General features: G+C 38.7%; 1 protein-coding gene across 1 annotated transcript; it reads left to right on the forward strand.

Annotated features, from left to right (window-relative positions):
• Positions 1-850: 850 nt before the first annotated feature.
• On the forward strand, positions 851-25,675 carry GJC1 (gap junction protein gamma 1). The gene is made up of 3 exons (XM_072111223.1): positions 851-1,034; positions 15,646-15,719; positions 16,778-25,675. The coding sequence occupies exon 3, from the start codon at positions 16,792-16,794 to the stop codon at positions 17,962-17,964; it is 1,173 nt and encodes a 390-aa protein (XP_071967324.1). The 5' UTR covers positions 851-1,034; positions 15,646-15,719; positions 16,778-16,791; the 3' UTR covers positions 17,965-25,675.
• The last annotated feature ends 1,025 nt before the right edge of the window (positions 25,676-26,700 follow it).

A 26,700-nucleotide genomic window follows, 5' to 3' on the forward strand; every position in this document is an offset into this window, starting at 1 on the left:
ATGTTAAAAGAGCATATTATGAGTATGGCTTAAAGAAAAGGGAGGGATCATTGTGGAGAAGAAAGTAGGGTATAATGGAGCTAAAATGAAGGGGGCATTATATGTAAGTTTACTACGTAAAAAAGAGGGAATTGTATGTTGGAGGTCCACATTAGTCTGTATTGTACCTGGGGTCCACAGGGGAGCATTATACAGTTTGGGGGATAATCAAAGGGGGCCCGTTTCTCTTATACGTCCTCACAGGGTGGTACCTTTATCGCCAATGAGCCATAACTTTGAATCCCTGGCACCTAGAATCTACTCTTTCATATCTATCTAGGACTGTGTTTTAAGGTGCCAGCAATCTGGAGATATTTATGTTTGTGAATATATATATATATATATATATATATATATATATATATATATATATATATATGAAAAAAATCACTCTGTTAATATCTCTGGTTCCTTTTAGGAGGTATGGACTATACTAAGTGGGGTCTACTGGGAGGTACAATATATAATGTGGGTCGTGTAACATACGTTATGGGCATATTAGGTTTGTAGGCTGAACATTTTCTATGGCACACTTGTTGCTCTGAGAGATGCCTCTGTCCCCACTATACAGTTCTCCATTAATATACAGGGAATATTTGTTAGACAGTACCTTATATATTCTGCAGAGTTTAACTGGGCCTATATTGTTAGTGTATAAAATGAATGCTGGTTGTGTACACATTGCTATGAGTATGTAGCAGAGTATTACAGCTGTGCACTTATGAGGTAACTACATGTAATGTCGTCATGAGGGGCTACTATGAGGGCTGAGAACTCTTGTAGGCAGCGCGCTGATTGGTAGAGAGGACAATGGGCGGGAAAGCTCCTCTGTCTGCTGAGGCGGGGAGCGGGCGGAGCGCAGGGACAGGGGAGTCTCCGGAGTCTCCGCAGCTGGAGATGAAGAAATGTTTGTGGGAAAGCTCCGGCGCTTCTCTGCGGACATTCTGATGGACTCCAGGTCCCATGGACACGGCTGCTGACGGGAGCGAATCCGAGTGAGTAACGGGACCTTTACATTGTACTTTCCCGAGTTGTTACACAAGTCTCCCAGCAACAAGCCCGGACACAGTGTGGGGCAGGGACCCTCCGTACTGGAGAGGGGGCACCCTGCCTGCCCTGTCTGTGTGCTGTGTACACTTCTTCCCCAGGACACCCTGCATATAGGATATAATGTATAACTCCCTGAAGATTGTCTTATTAGTATCTCTTGTAGTGTGTAGAGTGCGTACATCTACAGTATCTTATGTAGTGCAGTATACTGTTTATGGCCTCATGAATTTATTCATAGAGTAACCCCAATCCTGAAGTATTTATCTGATATACATTGATATAATAGAGTCTTATATTTCTTACAGCATCCTACATATCTGTACAGATAATATCTTACATAAAATTATATTTTGTTTATTTTATGTATCATATTTCATATGACAGTATTACATCTAAACATGACATATAGTATCTTATATATTGTGATGTATGTAGAAATAAAACGTTACACATATATAGTAGTGCCAAATCATGGGATACATATAACAACCAATTAACATGTATAGTAGCTAGCTTTACAGAGTAATAACAATAGGAATGAGGGACCTGCTCGCAAGAGCTTACACTCTACTAAGAGCTTATATCTTAGGTATTGTGATATATTGTACCATGATTTTTCATGGCGTCTTTCTATGAATTGTAACACATCCTAAGAGGACAGGTTTTTTTCACAATAGTGAATGAAGAAGATGCTGAAGCTCTGCCAGACTCTCGCGTTCTACGAGTTGTTACACCATCTTCAGTCATCGCTCTGACCGTCAGAGAAGACTGGACTGTCTTTTCCTGCTGTCAGTGGGGAGAATTCATTAACGTTTTACCAGTTTTCCAAGTTACTATATTGAACTTTTAAAAGAAATGAATGTGGAAAATGGATGTATATGTACACAAATGGCAGCAGTATTGCAGGCAAACTGGGTGAGCTCCAAGCCCCTGTAATAGAGGAACACATAGATGTAGTTTGTGTAGCTGAGACATGGTTAGATGCATCACATGATTGTGATGTTATTCTCAACGGTTTTAAACTCTTTCGGGAAAACAGGAGAGGAGGTGGTGTATGTGTTTGTCAAAAGAGACTTGATAGTGAGCGTCAATGAGGCAATATTCGATGAAGAGTGTGACAAGGGAGACTTTAACTTCTCAGATATCAATTGGGGTCAAGGTTTTGCTTCATCTGTGATATATTTATTCAACTTTTTGCAGGATAATTTTATGGCACAGTTTGTGAAAGATCCCAGAAGAGGGGATGCTTTGTTGAATCTTGTAATTTCTAACAATGCAGAACTTGTCCAAAATGTCAGTGTCCATGAAATCCTTGGGGATAGTGATTATAATATAATTACTTCTCTCCTAAACTTTTAAAAAGGCAAATTTCCCAAAATTAAGGGTGCGTTCACACGTTGCAGTTAAAACTGCATCGCTATCAGCTTTGAGGTGGTTTTAGGTGCAGTTTTGTCAATATGTCTTAGCAGCTCTAAGACATAATAGTACGTCCTGTTGCTTTGAAGGTATATTACAAGGAAAAAATGTTATTCGACAGAAGCCTAAAAAAAATTCCTAAATCCTGAAGTATTTATTATCACCAGTCAGCCTAAAATATTCTGACATTTCCTTTTGTAAAAGATTTCTTTGCGTGGACACCTTACTATCAGCACAGGCAGGGGTGACAGGTCTTCTACATAAAGGTGAATGTGGGACCACTATTAAAAAAAAAATGAACTCCCCTTAATTGCATATTGACCTCTGGACAGTTCACAGTTCGCATGTCTAGAAAACTCTGCCATAGACCATAAATGGGTTTTGCTCTGGGGTATATAAAAAAAGGATACACACCTACCCTGCTCCGGTCATTGGATGAATGAACCTCGGCACTCCTGGTCAGACACAGGGCCTGAAATCCGAAGTACCCTGAGCCCTGTAAAAATGTGGTTTTATTTTTCTTACCTCAGCCCTGGACCTCTGGGGGTTTTCCATTTTCATGGGAAAGCCTTTTAACCTCTTAGACGAGCAGCCAATTTTTGCCTTGGGGCTTTGCAACTTGTTTCCATTATTGTTTCCATTATGTGTTTGCAAGGCAAGTTGTAGTTTTTGATTATTTCATTTTGCAGTGTATATATATATTACTTGATTACATTTTATTAAATGTTTCTGAGGGAAATTTAAAAAATGTGAAGTTTAGTTTATTTACAATCTAAATTTGAGCTTTTCATCATAAGTAGGGTTGCACCAATACCAGAATTTTGAGTGTGATGCGATACCCAGAAAAGTATCCTTACGATACTGTCAAGAAAAGAAACAAAATATTATCTGAATGTTTAGGGTGTGGTCACATGTGGCATTTACATTACGTTTAGAAATGCAATGCAAACGTCTGGGGGCGGGGCTCAGTCTGATTTCATTTGCATTTCCATTGAAACCCATGCGATCAGTAACAGTCACCAGTGATTTGCAAGGATAAGAAGATTGTCCTGAGAATGTTAATATAAAATAGTGTACTAAATAGTATAATTTAGGGCTCATGTAGACGAGTGCTTTTGAGGTCTGTGCGCTATCCTTTTTTTGTGGATGGCAAACAGAACCACTGTTTCCTATGGCTCTGTTCACATTTTTTTCACGGATGTGCAGACATTGAGAAAGAAATAGCAGCATGTGTTATTTTGTCTCGCATGCAGACCACGTACATCCATAGAAGTCAATGGATACGGAAAAAAATCGGTGGCACATGCATAATATCTGTATGCAGAGTGTTTTTTCTTCAAATGTTGCTAGGCAACCAACTGGGCAGGGCAACGGAGGCACTCCATCGGACAGAAAACTGGTGCATGTCCCTTAGTAATTGTGCGCCATTGTGTGTTTGTTGCATTTTGGAATGTATTTCAAACCCATTACTGCAAAATGCATCTTATAAATTACATATTTTCAGTAAAATGCAAGTGTTTTTCAAAAACTGCAATGGGGCAGATTTACTTACCCGGTCCTGTCACGATCCCTGAGGTGCATTGTCCGACGAGGATGAAGTCTGGCACGATTCTTCAAGATCGTGCATCCATTTTCCTGCATGTGTCGCTTCCCTGCTGAGATCCGCCGGAGTTCACCTTCTTCTTCCCGGTGCATGTGAGTGCATGTCTTGCGACACAATTTGAATTGTAAATCCCGCGATTTGTCCGAATCAGTTGGGTTGTCCGTTGGCCACACCCCACGATTTGTGTTGCATGCAAGTCGGAACGATTGCGCCAAAATCCGATCACGTGCGCCAAAAAACCCACTTAAATGCGGCACAAATCGGAAAAAGTCGAAAAACCCAACAAAAATGCGCCGTGTGGACCCTTAGTAAATGTGCCCCAATGTGTGAATGCACCTTAACAATTGCCAGATATCTAGGAAAGCATGGAGATACAGAAAGTATACTGGAAAATTATATAACTTTCATTTTACAAACAATAACATTTATTTAGTGAAAATGGACAACTCCTTCACATTTCTACAGGCCATGTAGAATATCTTCCATTTATATCCATGGAGGAGGAGGAGGAGGAGTGTGCTGGATACGAGGACTAGTGCTGTGTTGCCAATGTGCAATAGGAGTATGAGTCCATATATGCAAGATAGAAGTGGTAGCACTGTGCTGTCCCAAAATAAATGCTGGTTAGTAGTAGAACTGTGTTGTAACAATTTGTGTAAAATAGGAGTGGTAGTGGAGTAGTTGGAGTGGTAGTACCGTGATGTGCCTATAAATAAATGATAGTATAAGAACTGTACTGGGATAGGAGTAATAGTATTTCCAAGTATATAGAGAAGGAGTAGGAATGTGCTGTGTCCAGATATTTAGTAATTGAGAGTACTATGCTATGCCCACATATGTAGGATAGAAGTAGCGGTGCTGTGCCCAGAAATATGTGAATGGGGTAGTAGTGCATTGCTGTGCAGGTATATTGGACAAATCCATGTAACCACAGTACACTCATCCGAGAGCATGATGGTGGGTAGTCAATGTGTGATCCAGGGGGGCCAGTAGTACACCCCATGCACTTTTCGCACTGATGCTTCGTCCTGAATTATAGATATTTTTACCCCCAATTGCTTTACTTCACTTTTTGATAAGATCCTTACTTTGAGATATTGGGTATTTTTTGGTCTGTGGCTTATGGAGAGGGGCTTCTGTACTCTATGGTTGTCCCATTTCCATCTGGGGCCACTTGTGTTCTCCCCTTATTTTTCAGTGTTCCATTTATATGGTACACATTTGTATATATTTATGTACCCAATTGTAATAAAGCATATTTTTATTAATGGCTTTTTTTCTTAGTTTTTTAATATTTCTAATAAATTATGATAGTAATGCATATCAATATTTAAATGCTGTTACAGCAGATCAGGCAAGATGGCTGCCTCCATAAACATGAACCAAATATAGAATTTAAAAAGCTACAATCGGAAGATAAATAGCGTCAGAATCAAGAATAAAACCAGGTGGAAGTAGAAATATCTGCAGGTTTTTTTTTTTCCTAGTAAGTTTCTATTGTTCATTAAAGGCAGACACAAAGAACATAAACCAAAAAGTCTGTTTTGTTTCTTTATCTGTTATTTATCTGCCAATCATCGAGATGAGAATATTTGGGAAGGGCTTTGCCTTTTCCAGTAAAGGAATTCAGTAGGGACCCTTCCAACCAATGAGCCTACAATTGTTTTTATTTAATTCTCTGTTTCTGTGGTAGATTTGTCTCTTGCTAATGTACATACAACATTACAAGGGCATTTATTTCATTTACTACTAATCTCTGTCTGTTACAATACAGTCAGTAAGTCTGCCTATACAGTTTATGTTTTATAATATATTCAGTAATGAAACGAAAACCAATTGTTTTATACATTTGGTAAAAAGGAAAGGGGAGAAAACTACTTTTAGTTTACATAATATAACTGACTATTAAGACTGGCGTCTCTTATGGCAGTGCCAAATGCAACACTGGTGTGCGGCGTACCACATTAATGAAGATGTGCCTGTCTCTTGAAGCATCTGTATATCTGAAATGTGTTATTCTATGTAGTGACCCACCAATCCCCATTGATGCCTCACCCACCTTTTTTGTGATTAGAAAAAAAGGGGGGAAGAGTAAAGCCAAAATTCTCCATTTTCCTCTAACAAATTGACTGGTCTGATTTATTGTGGTGGATTTTTCAATCACTTTACAAAAGAATTCTCTCATAAAAAAAACTTTCTCATATGCCTTGTGTCACATTTATCAAGGGTTTTAGGAGCCTCCAAGACAACAGTGGTGTGGTCTCATTTTGGTGCTTTTTTCTGGCTAAGCCAACTAACAGGAGGTACACAATAGGACTAGACAGTCTCAACCCCTTCACGACTGCCATACGGCTATATACCTCCTATTTGCACATGCCCTACGCAGAATGGATGTTTATAAACGCCATGACAGCGACCAACTTCAACCCTGGCACCTAGAAACACAATTCTGGTGTCATATTAAACAGGAGAATCTCCCCTTGATATATGGTTTATGTATTGATGCTTCATAGAACCAGAGATATACACTCAAAGTTGTAGTAAAAAGTTTGATTTTTATATACAACTTTCTATTTCTGAGATTTCCAACTGACTTTAAGAGTGGAGAGATTTGTGTTTCTAGGTGTCTGGGTTCTGAAGATATAGGCCTTTGAAATGTGCCCCCTCCAGCCTGTCAGCTGAAGTCAGAAAGAAGGAGCGTAGGAAGTTTGCAGAACTACATGCACCCTCTGCATTTGTACCTGGACTTGGGAAAAGGGGAATGGAATGATGTGTACATATTTATGACATATTTTAGTTAAAGTTTATTCGGTTTTACTACTTTTTAAAAAAACTTTCATTGTAAAAATGACAAAAAAGCATATTTTTTCACATTTGTAGTCATTTATCGGCTAATTTTTATAAAGATAAAAAATGTGTAATGAATAAAACTATCCTATCAAGTTAAAGTCTCACATGTTATGAAAAAAAACCACAAAGTAAAAACTGTTTTGATATGTAAAGTGTTTCCAAAGAAATCATCATTTAAAGAAGTGTATAGCAGAACTGCAAATATTGACCTTGACTTTCAGGCATCAAACTACATCTGATTTGTCATTCAGCATCTGAAAGTTTGAAAAATTTGGTGCAACATAAGATTGTCGTGTCTAACTTTGCACTTCCTTATTTTTAAACATAATGCGCCTGTAATGGTGACATGTTCTTCATCGTCTAGTGATCTCCCACAGTATTCAAGTAGTTCAGTGAGTACAACACAAGCTGAGTACTGCAGGAGATGCCTAGGGCTTATGTCCAGCATAGGCAAGACATGTTCTTCTATATTCAGCCTATGCTGTACTCACTGCACTAGCACAGCGGCTGAATACTGTGGGAGATGTCTTGACTGTGACTGCACTGGGCATGTGAGCAGCACTAGTTTATTATGTCCTAATGGCTGTGGCACGGTGCACAATTCATCTCATGCTGGACTGAAAGACATCCCCAGGTACAGGGGCGTTAGGGATTAATGTGGAGATATAATTTCATGGACGAGCTGTGACTTCTTGAGGTGCAGATGACTGCTCATCTATGCAGGAGGCACGGTATCAACTTCTGCAAGTGCATAGACAGGGGCATTTGCGGAACTTAGGTGAATTTGCAGCAGCCTTTTCCTAATTTTAATAAAAATTCAGCATTCATATAGTCAGTATGACAGGTAACATTATAGCCACATATGGTAACTGCATAAAGCTCAGTGGCTACAACATGTTGGCTCGCCCTTTGCTGGAAGGGTTTTAACTACACAACAGCTGCTGCATAAGATGTGGACCTCAAAATACAATAGTTTATTTTAGTGTCTACACTTTTTCCCTTATTTCGCTTACAACATGTTGAACTTTCTGTAGTACCAGCATTTCACAAAAAAAACGTAACATTCTGGTAGTGACATAAAACATTTCTGTCTAGTGATTATTTCAGTGCATTTGATCACAGATTGTGATTTACTGTTCATTGTTGCTATTATGAAACCGAATGGAAAGTATGAGTCAGATGGACAGATAATTTAGGCATTTCCCGTAGAATTTTCTCAGATTTACAAGCTTTGCATAAGCATGGAAACTTTGTATATGGAATTGTTTATATAGAGCTATCATATGTTAGCCTTTTGTTGACTCTTCGACTATGAAATGGATGCAGTTTCCCATAAGTAAGTATCGGTCACAACTCAACATTTTGAAATTCCCAAGACGGAGAGTGCCCAGGTCTGAATGAGAAGGTCACGCAGTCCATGCTTTGGGGGTCTTGGGGGTAAAAGTGTCACTTGACTATAACCCAAGCAGCTGCTGTGTCATGAGGAAGCAGTCAGATACTGCCAACTTAGTACCAAGTTTAGTAGGTCATGCCAAGAACTCTGCCACCTGGCTCTGCCTGCTGTTGGAAGTCCAGACAGCCGCCGCTGCTGCACAGCGGCTGTACTCGCAAGGGAGGGGAACTAGAAAAAAACATCAATGAATCAAAATGACCCCGCTCCCCAGGCTTAAGGGGAATTAACAGCAATGGGTCTGAGTACCATATACACTTGAGTATAAGCCGAGATGCCCAATTTTAACACAAAAAACTGGGAAAAGCTTTTGATTCGAGTATAAGCCTATGGTGGGAAATGCATTGGTCACATGCCTCCCTGTATATAGCTAACAGCCCCCCAGCATATAGCCAGCTCCTGCCCCCCAGCATATAGCCAGCCCCTAGTATATAGCCAGCGCCTTCCCTCTAATATATAGCCAGTAGCCCCCTGCCCCCATTATATAGCCAGAAACCACCTAGTATATTGCCAGCCCCCTAGTATATAGCCAGTGCCTGCCCCTTGTATATAGCCAGCAGCCTCCTGCCTCTAGTATATAACCAGCAGCCCCCTTGTATATAGCCATTGCCTGCCCCTCAGTATATAGCTAGTGCCAACCCCCCACCCCCCGTATATATAGCCAGTGCCTTCTCTCCCACCCCCGTATATTGCCAGCAGCCCCCTGCCCAACATAAAAAAAACCAAAACTTTGTACTCACCTTTCTGACGCCCCTTCAGGTCCTCTTCTGTCTTCACCTCCGGCTCTGCCTTTGGCTCCCTACGTGGTCTTGTCGCATACATGATGACATCAGCCACTTGCCGACATCATAGTGTGTGCCAATGGCGGCGCACACACTATGATGTCAGAAAGCGGTTGACGTCATGGTGTGTTTGACACAGCCACGAGGACCTGAAGACGAAGCTGGAGCTGAAGATAGAAGAGGACCTGCGGGGGCATTGGAGAGGTGAGTACAGAGGGTTTTTTTATTGACTCAAGTAGAAGCTTAGTTAGGCTTTTTCAGCACATTTTTTGTGCTGAAAAACTCGGCTTATACTCAAGTACATATGGTAATCAAAAGAGCAAATACATCTGCCCCGTTAGAGCTAGTAGGAGGTCCCAGAGATGTAGCTGCATAATTAAGCGACCATCTAGACTCCCCTCTGAAAAAAACACATGATACAGTATGTGTTGGAGTCATTTCATAAATCCTTGCTAGCTGGCTTTAAAGGTATGATTTGTGAGATAAGTAATTTGGTAAGATCCCTGGTTGAAAGGATTAATAAGATTGAAACTAAAATTCCTGGATACGCCATTTCCCAAAATGAATTGTTTTGTATACATTGTGCACTGCAGAAGGAAAAGGGTCTGAGAAACAAAGTGGGGAGCTGATGGTATAATGTGAGACTAAGGTGCATTTCTGAATTATTATTACATCCATATTTCCCAAAAAATACTGCTATCCGAATTACCACAACTAAACCCTCTTGGCTTTATAGTGGATAGTTTCCATGGATTGCCCAAACCTAAATCTTTGATGTCTGAAGTTCAAAGAGATACATTATTGTGGCAAAACTTCTTTTTAAACAATAGAGTTGTTTCTACAATAAGTTCGACAAAAAGTCAAAAGCTCCTTGCACTACCCAGGCCATTAAGGTATTTTCAGACCCATCACAGCCATGCTAGGCAAAAGGTGTGAATTAGGGTCTGCAACAAAAAAAAACTGAAAGAAGCTAGAAAACCTTATAAATTGGGGTTCCATGATGAATTGATATCAATTGAGAGGTGAATAGCAAACTTGTTGTCTGTTTGTGTGCTTATATCTTTTTCTGCTTTTCTCCTCCTGCTGGTCAGCAAAACTTTAATAATAATTCCTGTATTTATATAGTGCACACAGAGCTTGCCATACCTTTGTCTATGTCCACGATGATTTCAACAGGCAAACTAAAGTATATACTCGAATATAAGCCGAGCTTTTCAACATAAAAATTGGCTTATACTTTAAGAAAAATTAAGACTGTACTCACCTTTCGGAATGGCTGGCAGGCTAAATACTACATCATTTTAAAAGTTGGTTTTAGAGGCTTGGAAAACTTACAATGTTCTATGTGCAATTCAGTATTTATTTGCAAATAGAGCTGAGCAGATCCAAGGTTCGGGATTCAGGTTCGGCCACACGACCTAGACATGTTGTCAGATTTGCAGCTGAACAGCCATTCTGCCAAATTGACACACCTAGCAACTAGCCATGGCTACGACTGGCCAGAGGGATGCCCTGAACGTAGGGTTCGCTCATCTCTGTGAGTGATTTTGTAGCTGGCAAACTCCCTTTGAGTATAATACTGTTCTATGTTCTGTGTAAACATAAGAAGTGGATAATCTTTTCCTTTATGATAAAGTTCAGCAGTTTAGAAGCGATCATCCTTTACGCTATGTCAGCACACCCTTCAAAGCATGTCAGCCATGAAAGAGATTTAGCTGCAACAATTGTACTACATCACTATTGTATATTTTCGAGGCTAATTAAAGGAGATGATTCTGGTGTCTGCTTAGTATTTTTTTTGACAGGTGTCATCTCCAATGCTTTCATGTCTCCTCAACACAAATATCAAGTTAATGTTCATATCAAATACTTTCAAATTATAACCTAAAATATAAATTGCACGCCATGTTACATCATCATACAAGGCTGCAAACCTTCTTTTACATTTTGTTAGCTTGCAGAAGCTTAAATTAAATATTAGACTTATTTATTTACTTTTTCAGCTAGATTGGCACAGATTTGCACTTTGTACTGTTTATATTTTCCATTGTTCTAGCCAAGGGGCAGGAATTCGTCTTGAAAGCTTGTCAAATATGTAGTATATTAATTTGTCCCCGGGTTACATACAAGATAGGGTCTGGAGGTTTGTTCTTAAGTTGAATTTGTATGTAAGTCGAAACTGTATATTTTATAATGGAAGTTCTAGACAATTTTTTTTCTTTTGCCCCAGTGACAATTGGAGTTTCAAAATTTTTGGTGTAATTGGACCAAGAATTATCAATAAAGCTTCATTACAGGTATCTTACAGCTGATCATTGCAGTCTGGGACTATAGTAACATCCAGAGAGCTTCACCAGAGGTCACAGTGGGCAGAGGGGTCCGTTTGTAACTATGGGTTGTCTGTAAGTCGGGTGTCCTTAAGTAGGGGACCGCCTGTATTCCTAGTTCTCTTTCAGCAACTTTTTTCTGTTTTTTTAATAATATGTGGACTGCGACTTTGCTTTTTAAATGTACAAATGCTGGAAAAAACTTCCTGCGTATGCTGCACTACAGTAGCTAGAGGCAGGGTAGCGGATGAGCTAGTTAACCCTTACGCGCACTAGGACGTTAAAGTACGTCTTGGCGGCAATACAAGTTCAAGTTTGTATAAGTAAAAAAGTTATAAAAAGTAAAGTTTAAACATAAGAATAAATAAAAATATACCGTAAGCCCCTAAAATGTCACTTTCTCATACAAACACTTAATAAAGTATAAAAAACACAAATACGCAAAAAAAAACAACCCATATTTGATTTTGCTGTGTCCGTAAAAATCTGTATAACAAAAGAGAATCGTTACTGGGCCCGCAGGGTAAACGCTGGGGGAAAAGACACCAAAAACTTTCAAAATTTGCAAAACGTAAGCCCTTAAATAAAAAAGTTCTGCATATGAAAAGACGGTGATGCTAAAATTAACATTATTTTCGCCAATTTACTTTTTATTGAGTAAAATTGTGGAAAATTTTTTAATAATCTATATAAATTAGGTATTTTCGTAATTATGGCGACCCATAGAATAAAAATAATATACCATTTTTATGTTATGTAAACGGCCAAAAAAATAACCCAAAAAAAATCTTCCTAAAAATTGATGATTTTCAATTGCTCCACCAACAAAGAGTTAATAAAATCTCACCAATCAGCTGTAATTGATGCCCCAAAATTATGTACCAGAAAAGTGCATCTCATGTGGGAAAAAATAAGCCCCTATAGGTCCACATTAAAAAAAAGAAAAAAAATTATAACCTGTACAATTTGACAATGCAAATCTGCTCTGGATGGCGCCTTCTGCCATTCTATGGCCAGAATTTCGAACTTTGAAAATAAAGTAATTTTTCTAATTTTTGCCAAATTTCTTTTTTTCCTCCAAAATTTTTAATTAATTTGAAGTACAATGTGTCACGAGAAAACAGTCATAAAATCCCCTGTATATCTTATAGCGTTCCAAAGCTATAACCACTTATAGTGACACAGGGCAGATTAAAAAATGCGTCCGTGTCCTAGAGGCCGAATAGGCCCGAAGGGCTTAACCGGTTCACAACTGCCCGTGGGGGTCGGGTCCTGGTGCATGCAGAGGGCTCACGGGCTGAGCCCTCTACATAGCTGGTAAGTTTTTGCTGCATATTGCTAGCACCGGTCACTGGTGTTATCCCCGTGACTTCATCGGGGAGCGGTGATCCGTCGCCATGACAGCCTTCCGAAGACCCAAGGCTGTCTCGTTTTAACCCTATCAGCACATTGTAATGAATGAGGAGGAAAATCCCCATATGCTGCCATACTGTAGTATAGCAGTATATGAGTCTGGGAGTCTGAAAAATAGCAAAAGTAAAAATAAAAAAAAGTTTTAAAAAAATTGTAATAAAAAAACCTAAAAATTAAAATCGCCCCCCTTTGCCTACAACTGATATAAATATAAATAAACATTTAAAATCATAAACACGTTAGGTATCGAAGCATCCGAAAATGCCCAATCTATCATTTTGAAAAATATAAAAAAATGTATAAAAAGTGAACAAAAGGTTGTACAGTCCTAAAAATTATATAATTGAAAACATCATCAAAAGTCTCATAAAGTGACTCGAAATGACAACGATGTATGAAAAAGTTATTAGCGCCAGAAGATTAATTTTTGTAAATGTATGAAAACATTATAAAACCTATACAAATTTGTTATCCCCGTAATCGTAACAACCAAAAGAATAAAATAGACATGTCATTTGGGGTGCACAGTGAAAGCCGTAAAATCCAATCCCACAAGAAAACGGTGCAAATGTGTTTTTTTTCACCATTTTCACAGCATTTGGAATTTTTTTTCCGCTTCCCAGTACATGGCATGGAATAGTCCATATCATCACCAAGAAGTGCAATTTGTTACGCAGAAAACAAGCCGTCACACAGCTCTTTATGTGGAAAAATAAAAAAGTCATAGATTTTTGATGGTGGGAGTGACAAATGGAAATGAAAATACAGGAAGGGGCTGGTCTTTAAACGGTTAATGGCCAAACTATTTTCTTCCTCATCTAGCTTTTAAACCCGTAACACGTCACTTATTAGTTTTGATTCTATATTGCTGTCAATGATGTGACCTTAAATGTTATCATCTGTAGGAAGGTTCCAATAAGGTTTCCACATTTACTGGAAGTCACGGCAGGATTTGAGGTTCTGTGGAAGATCTAAGTTCTACTGGTGGATTTCATTTTTCACAAAACCTTCAATAAAGCAATTAGGGTGAAACCCTGTTTTCTATGGTTTTTATCTCCAATGCCTTGGAGCACTTAGATCCTGGTTGAATCTGACTAATAATAACATCTGCATGGGGTTTACATGTTCTCCATGTGTTTGCATTGGTTTCCTTCAGGTACATGAGTTTATACCCAACATTGAAAGAAAAATTTACATAGATTGTGAGCACAACCGGAAATAGTGAGTGATAAAAAGCACTGTACAATATGCTTGCACTATAAAAGCAAGAGAAATAAATGACAGATCACAGAACAATTGTCTGCACAACGTTTGGCATCAGTATTTGTAAGTCATAACCAGGAGAGTTTCCAGGACTTAAAAGATGTGTGAATCTTTCCATTATACTTTCTATAATTACACACTCCTGGGCTTGGCATCAAACTACTGAGCTGAATATTGCCCTGTGAATAACCCTTATGGCGCTGGAGCTTGTCCTAACAATGCAAAAGTAGAATTTTTTTTCTGTTCCACATTGTGACTTTCCAAATTGCAGTTCAGATATATTGGGTTAAGACAACTTTAGGTTAACCCCTTGTTCACATGACCATGTATAGGGTAGGAAACATAAAGTAGTGTGTGAATTGTTCTTACAGCATCATAACAATATATGATGCTGTAAGCAACAGATTTGCCTTGGCAATTCTGATGCTTGGGGCAACAAAAATCATGACGATGAAGTACAGATGAATGTTTGATATTTGTCCAATATTTTCCCAAATGCATCTACTCCTGCCAAGGGGAGCACATTATCCTAAGTGACTATGAAGGCCTGTATACTTATACTAGGGCCTGGAATCCAAATTGAGTTTCTAGGTGGTCCTGTTGACTTGAATTGTTTTTGCTGTATACAGAGTGAGTATAAGATTGCAACTCTTAGTAATGAACATTTCTAACACAATGGTGAACCTCATGTTCCAGGACAGACCAGAAGTGTTTGATAACATTATAAGTGCATGGACTATTTTCTCTTAGGGATTTCTTTAGGAACATGCCTGACTTGTTGCCTTGATTAATGACAAATGTTGTACTCATATGATGTGTTCCTCTGTTATAGAGAGGATGTAATTGTAGAACTGGTGTGATCTAAATGCTGATTATTTTTCCTTTGCTTGATTTTAATAAAACACAGCTTAGGCATCAAATTCCTTACATAGTTCAGCAGATCCTTTAAAGTCTCAGATGTTTCCAGAATATGTATCTTGCATTTTTTTTGGGTCACCAGTCAACTATTTTATTTCTGCATCCAAAATGTCTTGAGGGGTAGTTATCTGAGCAGGGATAATGAAACTGTGGGTTAGGTCTCTCTGATGAATCGCCTCTTTAGTCGATAAAGGCAAACCTAGGAACATTGTTTTTGATGAGATTATAAGTAGGCGTTTACTGCAAAGGATATTCAAATTAAAAATGTTATTTATACATGTGCAACTACTAAACGGTCACAAATATTCCTCAAACTTTGCATTCATCAGAAGTTCTTGACTTGATCAGAAGTGTTTGACAAGTTTTCATTCTTACCCCTTTGGAGTACATAGAACTTGTAATTTCTGCAATCTTAGCATCGTGGAGTTTTTTAAAAAATTTATCAAATAACCTCACTTTCTTTGGGTTATTATATATTACAAAATGAAATATTTTAACAAAAGCCTTTTATAACTTAAAATTTTTGATTTGCAGTGGGATTTCTGAAAGCTACAAGAGGGACTTCTACGTCTCTGGAAACATCAGCTGACAGGAGAACAGGACGCCAGGTATTGACCATTTGTAGAATTTATTATAATTGTTTTAGAATATGCATAGATGTTGTGCCTCTGCTTTACAGATCTTTTGCAGAATATTTATAATAATTTACTGTATTGTTTTGTTTTCTAGTTTAGCCAAAATACTTATAGGCTCTGATAGTTGCCATGGATTCAGCAGACCCCTATATCTGCTATTGGAGCTCTGCTTCTTTGTAGATTAATTAAAGGGCTCCTGTGCCAGTGTAGATTTGTACAATTATCCTTATATAGGGGCTTATTTACTAAGGACCCCGCGGCCCCATTTTTGTCGGGTTTCCTGACTTTTCGGGGATTGCGCTGGGGATTGTGTTGCATGCGATCATTTTATGTCACAGTCGCTCCGGCTTTCACATGACACAAATCGGGGGCGGGCCGACTGAACCAGATATTTTACTTTCTTGGTTTCTAAAGCCAGTTTGGTTTTGCACTAATCTCTGTTTTTCTACCTGTCTAAGGCATTGCTTGTATATATCTTTTTATTTAGTTATACATGGAGCTTAAACATAATTTATTATTTAATATCAAATATTTATGTCATTGACCAGTTTCCCTCTCCCTCTTTCTATATCTTCTTTTTCCTTCGCTTCTCCTTTCTCGCTTTGTTCTTGTTTTTTCATTATCATTCTATGAGTTCCCTTTCCCTCCTAATCCCTTGTGTTTCTGTTTTGGTGTTGGTGTCTTCCAAATCTAAAACTACGTCTTCTCACAACCAGGTCTAAAAATGGCTCAGAGCCTTTATTATCTTTTTGTACTACTCTTATGGTTCACTCACTGTTCTCACCGGGCATCCTTCTATAGCATCCTATCTCTAGTCACACAAAAAAAACTTACACTTGGTCTCCTTTAATATCTTGGGTTCCAATCCTCCTTAGTTATAACTTACATTTGCAGATATTTGTTACTTGTTGTCATGTTTTATTGATGTTCATTCTTGAACTCAATAAACATAGATCGAACATAAATGCTAGCTGGTTAACAAATACCAAAATGTATTTTCACATTCACTACATTTCTCCTTTTTCTTCAAGGTGGAGCAGACAACATGAGCTGGAGTTTTTTGACTCGTCTGTTAGAAGAAATTCATAATCATTCAACATTTGTTGGAAAAGTTTGGCTGACTGTCCTAATAGTCTTCCGCATTGTTCTGACTGTTGTGGGCGGAGAATCTATTTATTATGATGAACAGTCTAAGTTTGAGTGCAACACTGACCAACCTGGTTGTGAGAACGTTTGCTATGATGCCTTTGCGCCCCTATCTCATGTTCGGTTCTGGGTATTTCAGATCATCTTGGTGGCCACTCCACCACTCTTGTACTTGGGCTATGCGATCCACAAAATTGCAAAGATGGAGGAGCGCAATGAATATGACAGAAAAGCAAAGGTTAGAGCTCTGTCTTTACGCTGGAAGCAAAATCGCGCTCTTGAAGAGGTAGAAGATGAAAATGAAGAGGACCCCATGATGTATCCAGAGACTGAACTGGGCAGTGACAGGGGAAAATTGAACCACAACAAGATAAAACATGATGGTCGAAGGAGGATAAAAGCTGATGGATTGTTAAGAATTTATGTACTTCAATTGTTGTTTCGAACTGTGTTTGAGGTTGGATTCTTGGCTGGCCAATATTTTTTGTATGGGTTTGAAGTGATTAAAAAATATGAATGCAACAGGAAGCCATGCCCACACACTGTGGACTGCTTTATATCCCGGCCCACTGAGAAGACCATCTTCTTGTTAATCATGTATGGGGTAAGCTGTCTGTGCCTCCTCCTGAATGTTTGGGAGATGCTCCATCTTGGATTTGGGACAATACGGGATGCACTTAATAACAGGGGCAAACAAGTGGATGATTCATCAACTTATAATTATCCTTTCTCATGGAACACCCCTTCAGCTCCACCTGGATATAACATAGCTGTGAAACCAGAACAGATCCATTATACAGAACTTACAAATGCCAAAATAGCATATAAACAGAACAGGGCCAATATTGCTCAGGAACAGCAATACGAGAACAGTGATGACAATGTTCCTACTGAACTAGAACATCTCCACCGGGAAGTCCGTGTGGCTCAGGAACGTCTAGACACGGCCATCCAGGATTACAGCAGCCATAACCACCCATCTTCCACCAAAGAGAAGCGCTGCAAAAAAGGATCAAGTAAGAGCAGCGTCAGCAGCCGATCTGGGGATGGAAAGACCTCGGTGTGGATTTAATAGATATGACTTCTTGTCTCCGGGAGGAACTGACTGCAGAGTGATGGCTTCCATTGTGCTAAATATTTTTCTTCTGAGAAATACCGATCCATGCCTTGGACATGGTGGGGGAGAAATAGCCCATGGATTATATACAGTCTGTTCTTTCTGCTCATAAAACTTTGACTGTGACCTGCAATCTATCACACAGTACATTCCTGTTGCTGATGGTCATTATTATGTTCTTGTTTATGGAATGCAGAACTTTTTTTATATTTCCATTTTACGCCTCTTTCTTTTATACATGAAATGTGTGTAGTTTATTTTTTCTTCCACTCAGTATTCAAGGGTGGGTAATTTATCAGAGTTGTTATGCTGGCAAACTGGTCAACTATAATTGTGAGTAAAACACAGCTTGTGTATAGAGCTTTGTACCTGCAAATGACTTGATATATTAATGCCTTTACCCTCTTCAGCCAGATGCATCTCAGGTCGCAGCTCTGGCCCAAATGTGCCTTGTAATGTTCTGCTGAGTGCAGTATGAATATAATGTATAGTTCATATTTTTAGATCAACATGGCTGACCTCACAGGATGGATTGTCCATGACACGTACTGCAATGGACAATTTATTCATTATCTTATGGTGTTTAGTTTTTCTTTCTGTGAGAAAGGGAAATACATGTGTAGATGGAAACCAGATCACTGACTTCCCCTTCCTACAGATTCATCAAATGTTTGTTATGGGATGAAATAATTCCAGTTCACAGCCAAATACAGGACTGCTATATTCAGACAAAGATCTTTATCTCAGAGTATTATATCTTTTAGAGAACAAGTGCCTCTTTTCTTTCTGCCTTTATGTTGTGACATCTTAATTTAAGTATTTTTAACTATTACTGTATAATTATCCTGAAGTTTTGTAAATATTCTACTTGTTAGGGCTTATTTATTGAGAACAGCTAAGTTATACACGTTGTACTTATCAAAGGCTACAAATGGAGTCTGTAACAACAATTAAATTGCCAAATAGTGCCACCATAACACAACATCCAGGGGAACATTGCACAATGTTGTGTCCTTTTCTGTGTAATCTCCAGGTGCCTCTATTTGAGATCAAAGGCTTATAGTGATACAGTAGAAGATGTATAAGGATAATAAATAAAGTTAGTTTATATGCCCAGTGCCTAAATGCATGTAGACACTGATTTTTGGATATATGTATGGTTCATCATGTGCAGCTTCAGGTTCTTTAATTGACTAAACACTACACTATTGCCAGGTGCCCAGGAACATATACATAAATGTGTGCAGCTCACTTCTCTATGGAGAGGGGAGGGGTGAGAAGAGCATGGCCGCTTGTAGCCCGGGCGAACATACGCTGTGTGAATGTACACTAAAGGATGAAGAATGCATAAAACATGCACAATTTTAATGGAAAAGTGTTCATTAGCAGTGCTACATGCTTTTTTTAAATCCCTTTTGTTGTTGAGAATTTTCTAAAAAACTTTACAAAATGAAACCTGCATTTATAAAATAACATAATCTCATCCTCATATGTATATACTTTCTGAAATTAGACATCTGTTGTGTTGTGAAAATGTCGCCCATATGCCAATATTTATCAGTTTCATGCTATTTCAACACAAAAGTATTTTGTTAATAATACATGCTTCAAGTCTGACCCAAGAAGAGCCTTCACACAGGTGCACACAGGTAGGTTTATCCCTACAAACTCATCTTTTGTGTCTGCCAATTTTACCGAACCCATAACAGCTGAACTGAGCTCAGGATGTCACTTCAGTTCCTCGTTTTTGGATGTTATATCTGGCTAAAAAAAAAGGGAACCTTTAGTTCAAGATGTAGCATACATTTGATGTCTTTGTCTATATGTCCATCTTCAAATATTCAACAGAAATTAAGGGGAAAAAAATGAAGACATTAATGGACCTATGATTACGTACACAACTTCTCACTCCATCGATAGGAAAAAAAAAGATTTTTTAATGGAATAGAGAAGCAGCACATATCCCCTTCTATTGGATGATTGCATGAAGATAGGTACACCTCTGGGGTCACCTCACAGCTTAAATTTGGACCACTCATGTAATTACATTGGGTTCCTAATTGTCTTTGTAAATACATTTGCAACACATTTAACTATTGACTAGTAGGGATACATTCAGACACCAACATTTGAAATAATTTGGAACAGGTAAATATCATTTTATACATGTTATGTTCACATAGTGAAGTAATTATTGGCTTGCCCCCCCCCCCCCCATTCATGACCAAAGCCATCTGGATTCAAAAACTCCTTCCTAGAATGTCATTTAATTACACCTAGAAACACAGTGAAATATGCATAGATTTTTCTTCTTCTTTTTTTTTTTTTTTTTTTTTTTTACAATAAATTGTCTATTAATGTAGAAAACATGAAACAAAGGGTGCGGGTGAGGACAATATAGAACACTTGGTTTCCTATTAATAAATTGTGGCAAAAAGAACATTCATGGGCATACAATGAAATAACAATAACAATGTTCATATGGGACCAAAATAGCACCAAAGGTCAGTGCACAAAGAGAAAGAGAGGGAGTAAAGAGATGAACAAGAGGAAAGGGCTGGTAGGTAGTCCTGCTCAGGTGGGCCACGTATGATAAGGAAACCTTGAGGGAATTTAAAAAGGCTGCACTGTGGGAGGAGTGATCACAGTCCACTCCCACCATGGAGACCAAAAAGCCAAAAACTTATCAAGCTTGCCAGTTTTTTTCCAGGCTGCTGCACCAGTTCCCTTGGTGGCTAAATAAAGGAATGAGATGAGTTGCTTCCCAAAGATATTTGTAAAGGTTGTGCCTCATTTTAGAGTTTTTCTTCTATGCCTCAGGCTGCATTCAAACGCTATGCAACAGCTGAAGAGAAAAGAAAGATTTGCTTAATTACATTACTGTTAACAGTAGCGTTTACAAACATGCGTTTTGTTAAACGCAAATGTTAACTGCAATGTTATCAGGCAAATTTGTGGACCCGGGTTGGAACAGACAGTCTGGTAGCTCCCACATTCCCAAAGTTGAGAGTACAATAAGTATCTTGGGCACTGAAAATATCAGTTGCCAATAGTGGGGGCTAGAGAAAAATTGGAAAGATCCAGATTTTAAATGCCAAATTGAGAAATTCTAGGGAATCTTTTTTCACACATATGTAATTGATTTGCACTACAAACTGCACAGTTTATGTTTAAGTAAGTTTTCCCATGAATATGTAAAATCCCCATGGGATTCAGGACAGGGGCAAAAACACTTCTCTTTTCCCATGCTGCTCTGCTACTGCTGGTTTTCCGGGCTTCCCCTAACTGGATGTTTTGTGGGGTGACAGGACTCCAACTTGTGGTCTGAGGAAGCCACTCATTTGTTGAAGCAGGGACTGTATATCTTAAAGGAAATCTACCATCAGAATCCATCATGATAAACCAGGAACACTTACTGTGTCACTGTGGTAATTCTTATTATATCTGTTATACATGGCCTCCTTCAAAAATAAATTTTTAAAATGATTCTAGTGGTTGTTTCCAGAGCCCCTCAGAGATGTATTTTTACAGGCTTTGCCCATCAGGCTAATTTACATAATTTTTAAAGCCTTTAAAAAACCAGGGCATAGAAAGCTTAAAGAAGAGGAGATCCTACCAGAGGGGGCGTACAGCAGTATGTCAGTGTGCTTGGTTTGCAATGCTTGATCCTGGTGGTAGATGTCTTTTAATGAGGACATATTTTAAATTGTGTTTCTACGTGCCACATGATCAGAAATATCCACTGTAAAAGGTAGTGTGTGGGAGTTGCATATAAAAAAAATCAATTTCTGTGGCACCTAGAAAGGGAAATTCTCCTTTTTAAAATGATATCAAAACTCAGGTTCTAGGTGCCACGGTTCAGAAGATATAGCTGTTTGAAATGTTATGTCTTTATGTGCTATCTGCACAGCGGGTCTGCAGATGGGACATATATGGAGCCATTTCGATACCTAACAAGACATTTTCTTCTGCATACAATTTTAAAAGCTCAAGCCGTTTGTTTTCATTGATGTAGTTGGATGAGGGCTTGTGAGGCAAGTTATACTTTTAGATGATGCCTAAAACTTAAGGAGCACATTTTATTTCTGGTGGCGAGTTTAATGCCATTGCACCATTCACTGGTAAAATGGAGAAAATGTAGTGTTACCTATATTTATTTGATCAGTATGATTCAGCCAGAACCTAATTTGTATTGCTTGGGGGGGGGGGGTTCCACTTTTTGGAGCTAATGTAATAGAATTTAAAAAAAGTTCGTTTTTGCATTTTTATTGTTTATTTTTACATTTTTCTATTGATTGAGCTAGATGAGGACTTGTTTCACAATTGGTCCCATTCCAGGGTACATGAGACTTTTCAATCACTTTTTGGAGGCTAGGTGATCAAATGCTGTCAATTTCAATTCTCCCTTAAGTAAAATAATGTTATTCAGTCAAACGGAGTCAGCAGCATAAAGCTGTCAGTAACCCGAGGGTGCCATCTTGCGGGGCAATGCAAATGTCTGGGGGCGGGGCTCAGCCTTATCGTATATGTATTTCCATTGAAAGGTTTGCACTCAATAACCAGCACCCAGTGTTTTGTGTATCATAATACCGTATATACTGGAGTATAAGCCGAGTTTGTCAGCACAAAAAATGTGCTGCGTTTATACTCAAGACTATTGAAAAAATCTGTACTCGCCTTTACGACACCTTTCCCGAGAAGGTCCTCTTCTGTCCTCTTTACTTCAGTGCTCTGGCTCCCCCGTGCTGTGCCGTCACATGCACCATGACATCAACCGCTTGCTATAGAGAGTATAGGAAAAAGGTATGAGCACTATCGGGCGCCAATTGGGTACTCCAAAGAAACAAAAATTGTGTCTAGGATACTAGTTTATTAAAAGTTAAAAGCCATGATACAAAAACCATAAAAGCGATATACAGGCAGTCCCCTACTTAAGAACACTCGACTTACATACGACCCCTAGTTACAAACGGACCACTGGATATTGGTAATTTATTGTACTTTAGTCCTAGGCTACAATGATCAGCTGTAACAGTTATCACAGGTGTCTGTAATGAAGCTTTATTGTTAATCCTGGTTATGACAACCCAACATTTTTAAAATCCGATTGTCACAGAGACCAAAAAAGTTCTGGCTGGGATTACAATGATAAAATATACAGTTCCGACTTACATACAAATTCAACTTAAGTACAAACCTACAGACCCTATCTTGTATGTAACCCGGGGACTGCCTGTACATAAAAATATTAAAGAATAAGTCCTATGACGTGTTCTGGGTGCATGGACCCTTTTTCAAAATATGGACGAAACGTTTTTTATTCAGTTGAAGTGATGTTCTTACTATTGGGGTTTCATTGCTTAAAAAAGACCTTTTTCCAGTAAAACCACAGTTGACAGCCTTCAGCATGTAGGACTGTGTATGCAGCGGCATTAATAGACTTCTATGGTGTCTCCTATACCTCTGTATCATATGGAGACATAAAGGTATTTTGCAATTATTTTCTTTATGAATCTTTCAAATTCTGTATTACAATGGTCTATAAAGAAACATAAGCCTATCTACAACATATAATATCACACAGAACCTGTGTTCTCTGTGGACAGTACTGCTATGTACTAAATTAGACAGTATCAGTAAGTAATATTTTTTACATTATTTTTTCATTATTATTATTCATCCTATATGTCTAATTTCACTTGTTCTTCATATTCAGAAATACCTCAGAAGTGATCTTTTAGACATGTTAAAGAGACAGAATAGGAAATAAGATATGGCTGGGATAAGGAAAGCATTGCCTCTCGGCTACCGTATCCCATCCTGGAAAACATATTTCTCAGAATCCCCTAGTGAAGCATCAATGGCTGTAAGTCTCCACACACCTGCCTTATTGGCCTTATGGTCTCCATAAGAAGAGCTCTCACTTCCCCGACCTAGACGGACAGAAGAGCATACAGGGAATAAATAAGCAATGAACATGTCAAAAGTAAATATATCTTTGAATGTGCTACTAACATAAAATCCTCACCGGATGGCAGTAACAACCCATCCAATCTCCACTAGCAAAGAAATCAAACCATAGGTGTCCATTAATTATGTCACACATAATAATTAGATGTAACACAGGAAATAAGTATTGAACACCCAAAGAAAGAGAATTTCAAAAATCCATGAGACCAGGTAAAATGTATCTATTAAAATAAAGGGGAAGGGGAAGAGAGAAAGGTTGTGAGTACAGAATATTGTGTACAGTATATTGTGTGGGTGGTGGAGGTGGTCAACATTTTTCTAACATACTTATACATATATTATATTCATTAACAAATTCTGCTCAATTTGTAAACAAAATGAAGCTACTTCCTCCCATTAAGATGCATACTCCAGCCTGTACAGTGTGTGTCTATGGAGGCTGCATCACATCTGTTTTTGGTTAAACAGCACTGAGAAGGGAGGATTAAGCCCTTGACTTTCAGCTTGATCTTTGAAAACAATGCTTATAGCATACTGCAGCCAGGGAGAGATCAGAAACACTCACAGCTGTGTAACAAACAGCAGAGGAGAGAGAGAACTGTATTCAATTTGATTACAGATTTGTCATAGCAAAGTAGAAGTAACATTGGAACTAAGGGGCACATCGCAGCCTGTTTGTTTACAAACTAAGGCCTTATGCAGACAAATGAAAGGGGGACAGTGAGGCGGCCGGATTATGGCCCCTATAGACGACTATGTCACTCGGTCATGGAACGGCGAACACACACTGTCTCCCGCAACCTGAATGAGCCAGGTACCTGCAAAGAAAAATCTAGGACTTGTCCTGTACTTTGTTGTATTACGGTTGCTCAGCGTTAAATGTAGAGGGGAAGGGTGAAGAGCGCTCACCTTTCCTCTCTCCTGAATCCAGCTGTATGTGTGCGAAGGTGAGGCTAAGGCCTAAGTGGAATTTCTTAATGAACTATATTAGAAAAAAGTTTACAACGCTCCCGCACACACACAATATGAAAAAGTTATTAGGCGCTTTTATCTCTCAGTTGTCAGTGGATACAGCAAACAAACAAACTAACCGGTAAACAAACTAATTAAAGGAAAAGGCAGAGGAAGGAGTACACAGGAATAAAATAAAATATATTACAAAGTTACATTTTTTTTAGATTTGACTTGCTAATATAGCTCCTCCCATCCAAGGCCGGCCTTTACATTTTTTTTCCAGCATCAAGACTCCAATTAATTTATAAATATAATTTTGTTGTGTTTAACCAAATAACATGAAAATGTTTTGTAAGAAAGTGAATTTGTGTATTGGTGATGTCCAATGGAATGCATTACAGAGCCTTGAAGTAGGAAATGACCAGTTCATGAATGTGTACAGCTAAATATTGTAAGTATTTAGTACATTTATTGTGGGACGTTTCACTCATTAATAAATCTCAACAATAGCATCTCTTTTCACTACTTGAGTTTGGTTCTAACTTAATAAAGTATTAGAAAGTACTGGTACTTGTACACTTAGTATCTACTTCAGGCTAGGTACCACGTTTTCCAAACCACATAGTAGCCGATCTGAGTCATACAATTCTAAAACAAGCAGAACCAGTACCATGCGGTGGGACAGTCGTTTTATATTGGGAAAATTAGATGGTACCTCTCCATTTGTATTTCTTTATGTAATGTGTACATATTTTGTAAGTGTAAATACTATGAACAATTTCATTTTGAGAAAATAAAAAAAGATAAAATATTGCTTTCGTTGTCATTGAGCAGCCTTTTATCTAAATAATAATCATTTATTTATATAGAGCACACAGATTATGCAGCGCTGCACAGAGCTTGCCAAATTGGTCCCTGTCCCCAATGGGGCTCACAATCTAATCAACCTACCAGTAGAGTGTGGGAGGAAACCACAGGACCCGAAGAAAACCCAAGCAAACACGGAGAGAACATACAAACTCTTTGCAGATGTTGACCCTGGGACTTGAACCCAGGTCCCCAACGCTGCAAGGCTGTGATGCTAACTAACGTGCTGCCTTTCAATTGGTCTTATTTCACATATTTATACAAGTCACATTTATGAATGTTTTAACATTGAGTTTGTGATATCTCTTGTTGCCTGTCCGTTTGTGTAAATTTCCTGACACCTTCTCAACAGCACCACCCAGAACATTCTCCACCTATTTAATGACATGGAACGAGTGGGAAATGTGTTAAGTACCCCTCTCTTCATACCTTCTCTGGTTGTTTCTTCCCCTAGCAATTTGGAGGGAGTGTGCCCGGAAGAGGCCTTCTTTCTTGGTCTCCTAAGGTCAGGAAGTAAGAGTTCTCCTTATGGAGACTGCCAATTAAGACCCCTTTATAGGCATGCAGAGACTTATAGCCACTGATGCTCCACTAAGGAATTCTGAGAAAATATGCAAATAAGTCAACCTATTTCAGCTGCCTTGTAAGGCAGCTCCCTTGAAATCCAGCATGACCTTCCGGAAGCCTTTTGGCATGATTTGGGATTGAAATCAAACCTGTATATCTGTTCCAAAAGGAACAGATTCCCAACTGTAGACAGCACTGTTTCAACCTGGTTGGGTCTCCTCAGTACAGTGTAGGCAACTGGTTTGGCTGAGTGAGAGGCTTCTGACTAGGGTCGGGAAGTAAGAGTTCTCCTTACGTTGAAAGTTGTCAGTCACCAGGTAGACTCATGAGGTC

Source organism: Engystomops pustulosus, chromosome 6, assembly GCF_040894005.1.
Source record: "Engystomops pustulosus chromosome 6, aEngPut4.maternal, whole genome shotgun sequence".
Lineage (NCBI taxonomy): Eukaryota > Metazoa > Chordata > Amphibia > Anura > Leptodactylidae > Engystomops > Engystomops pustulosus.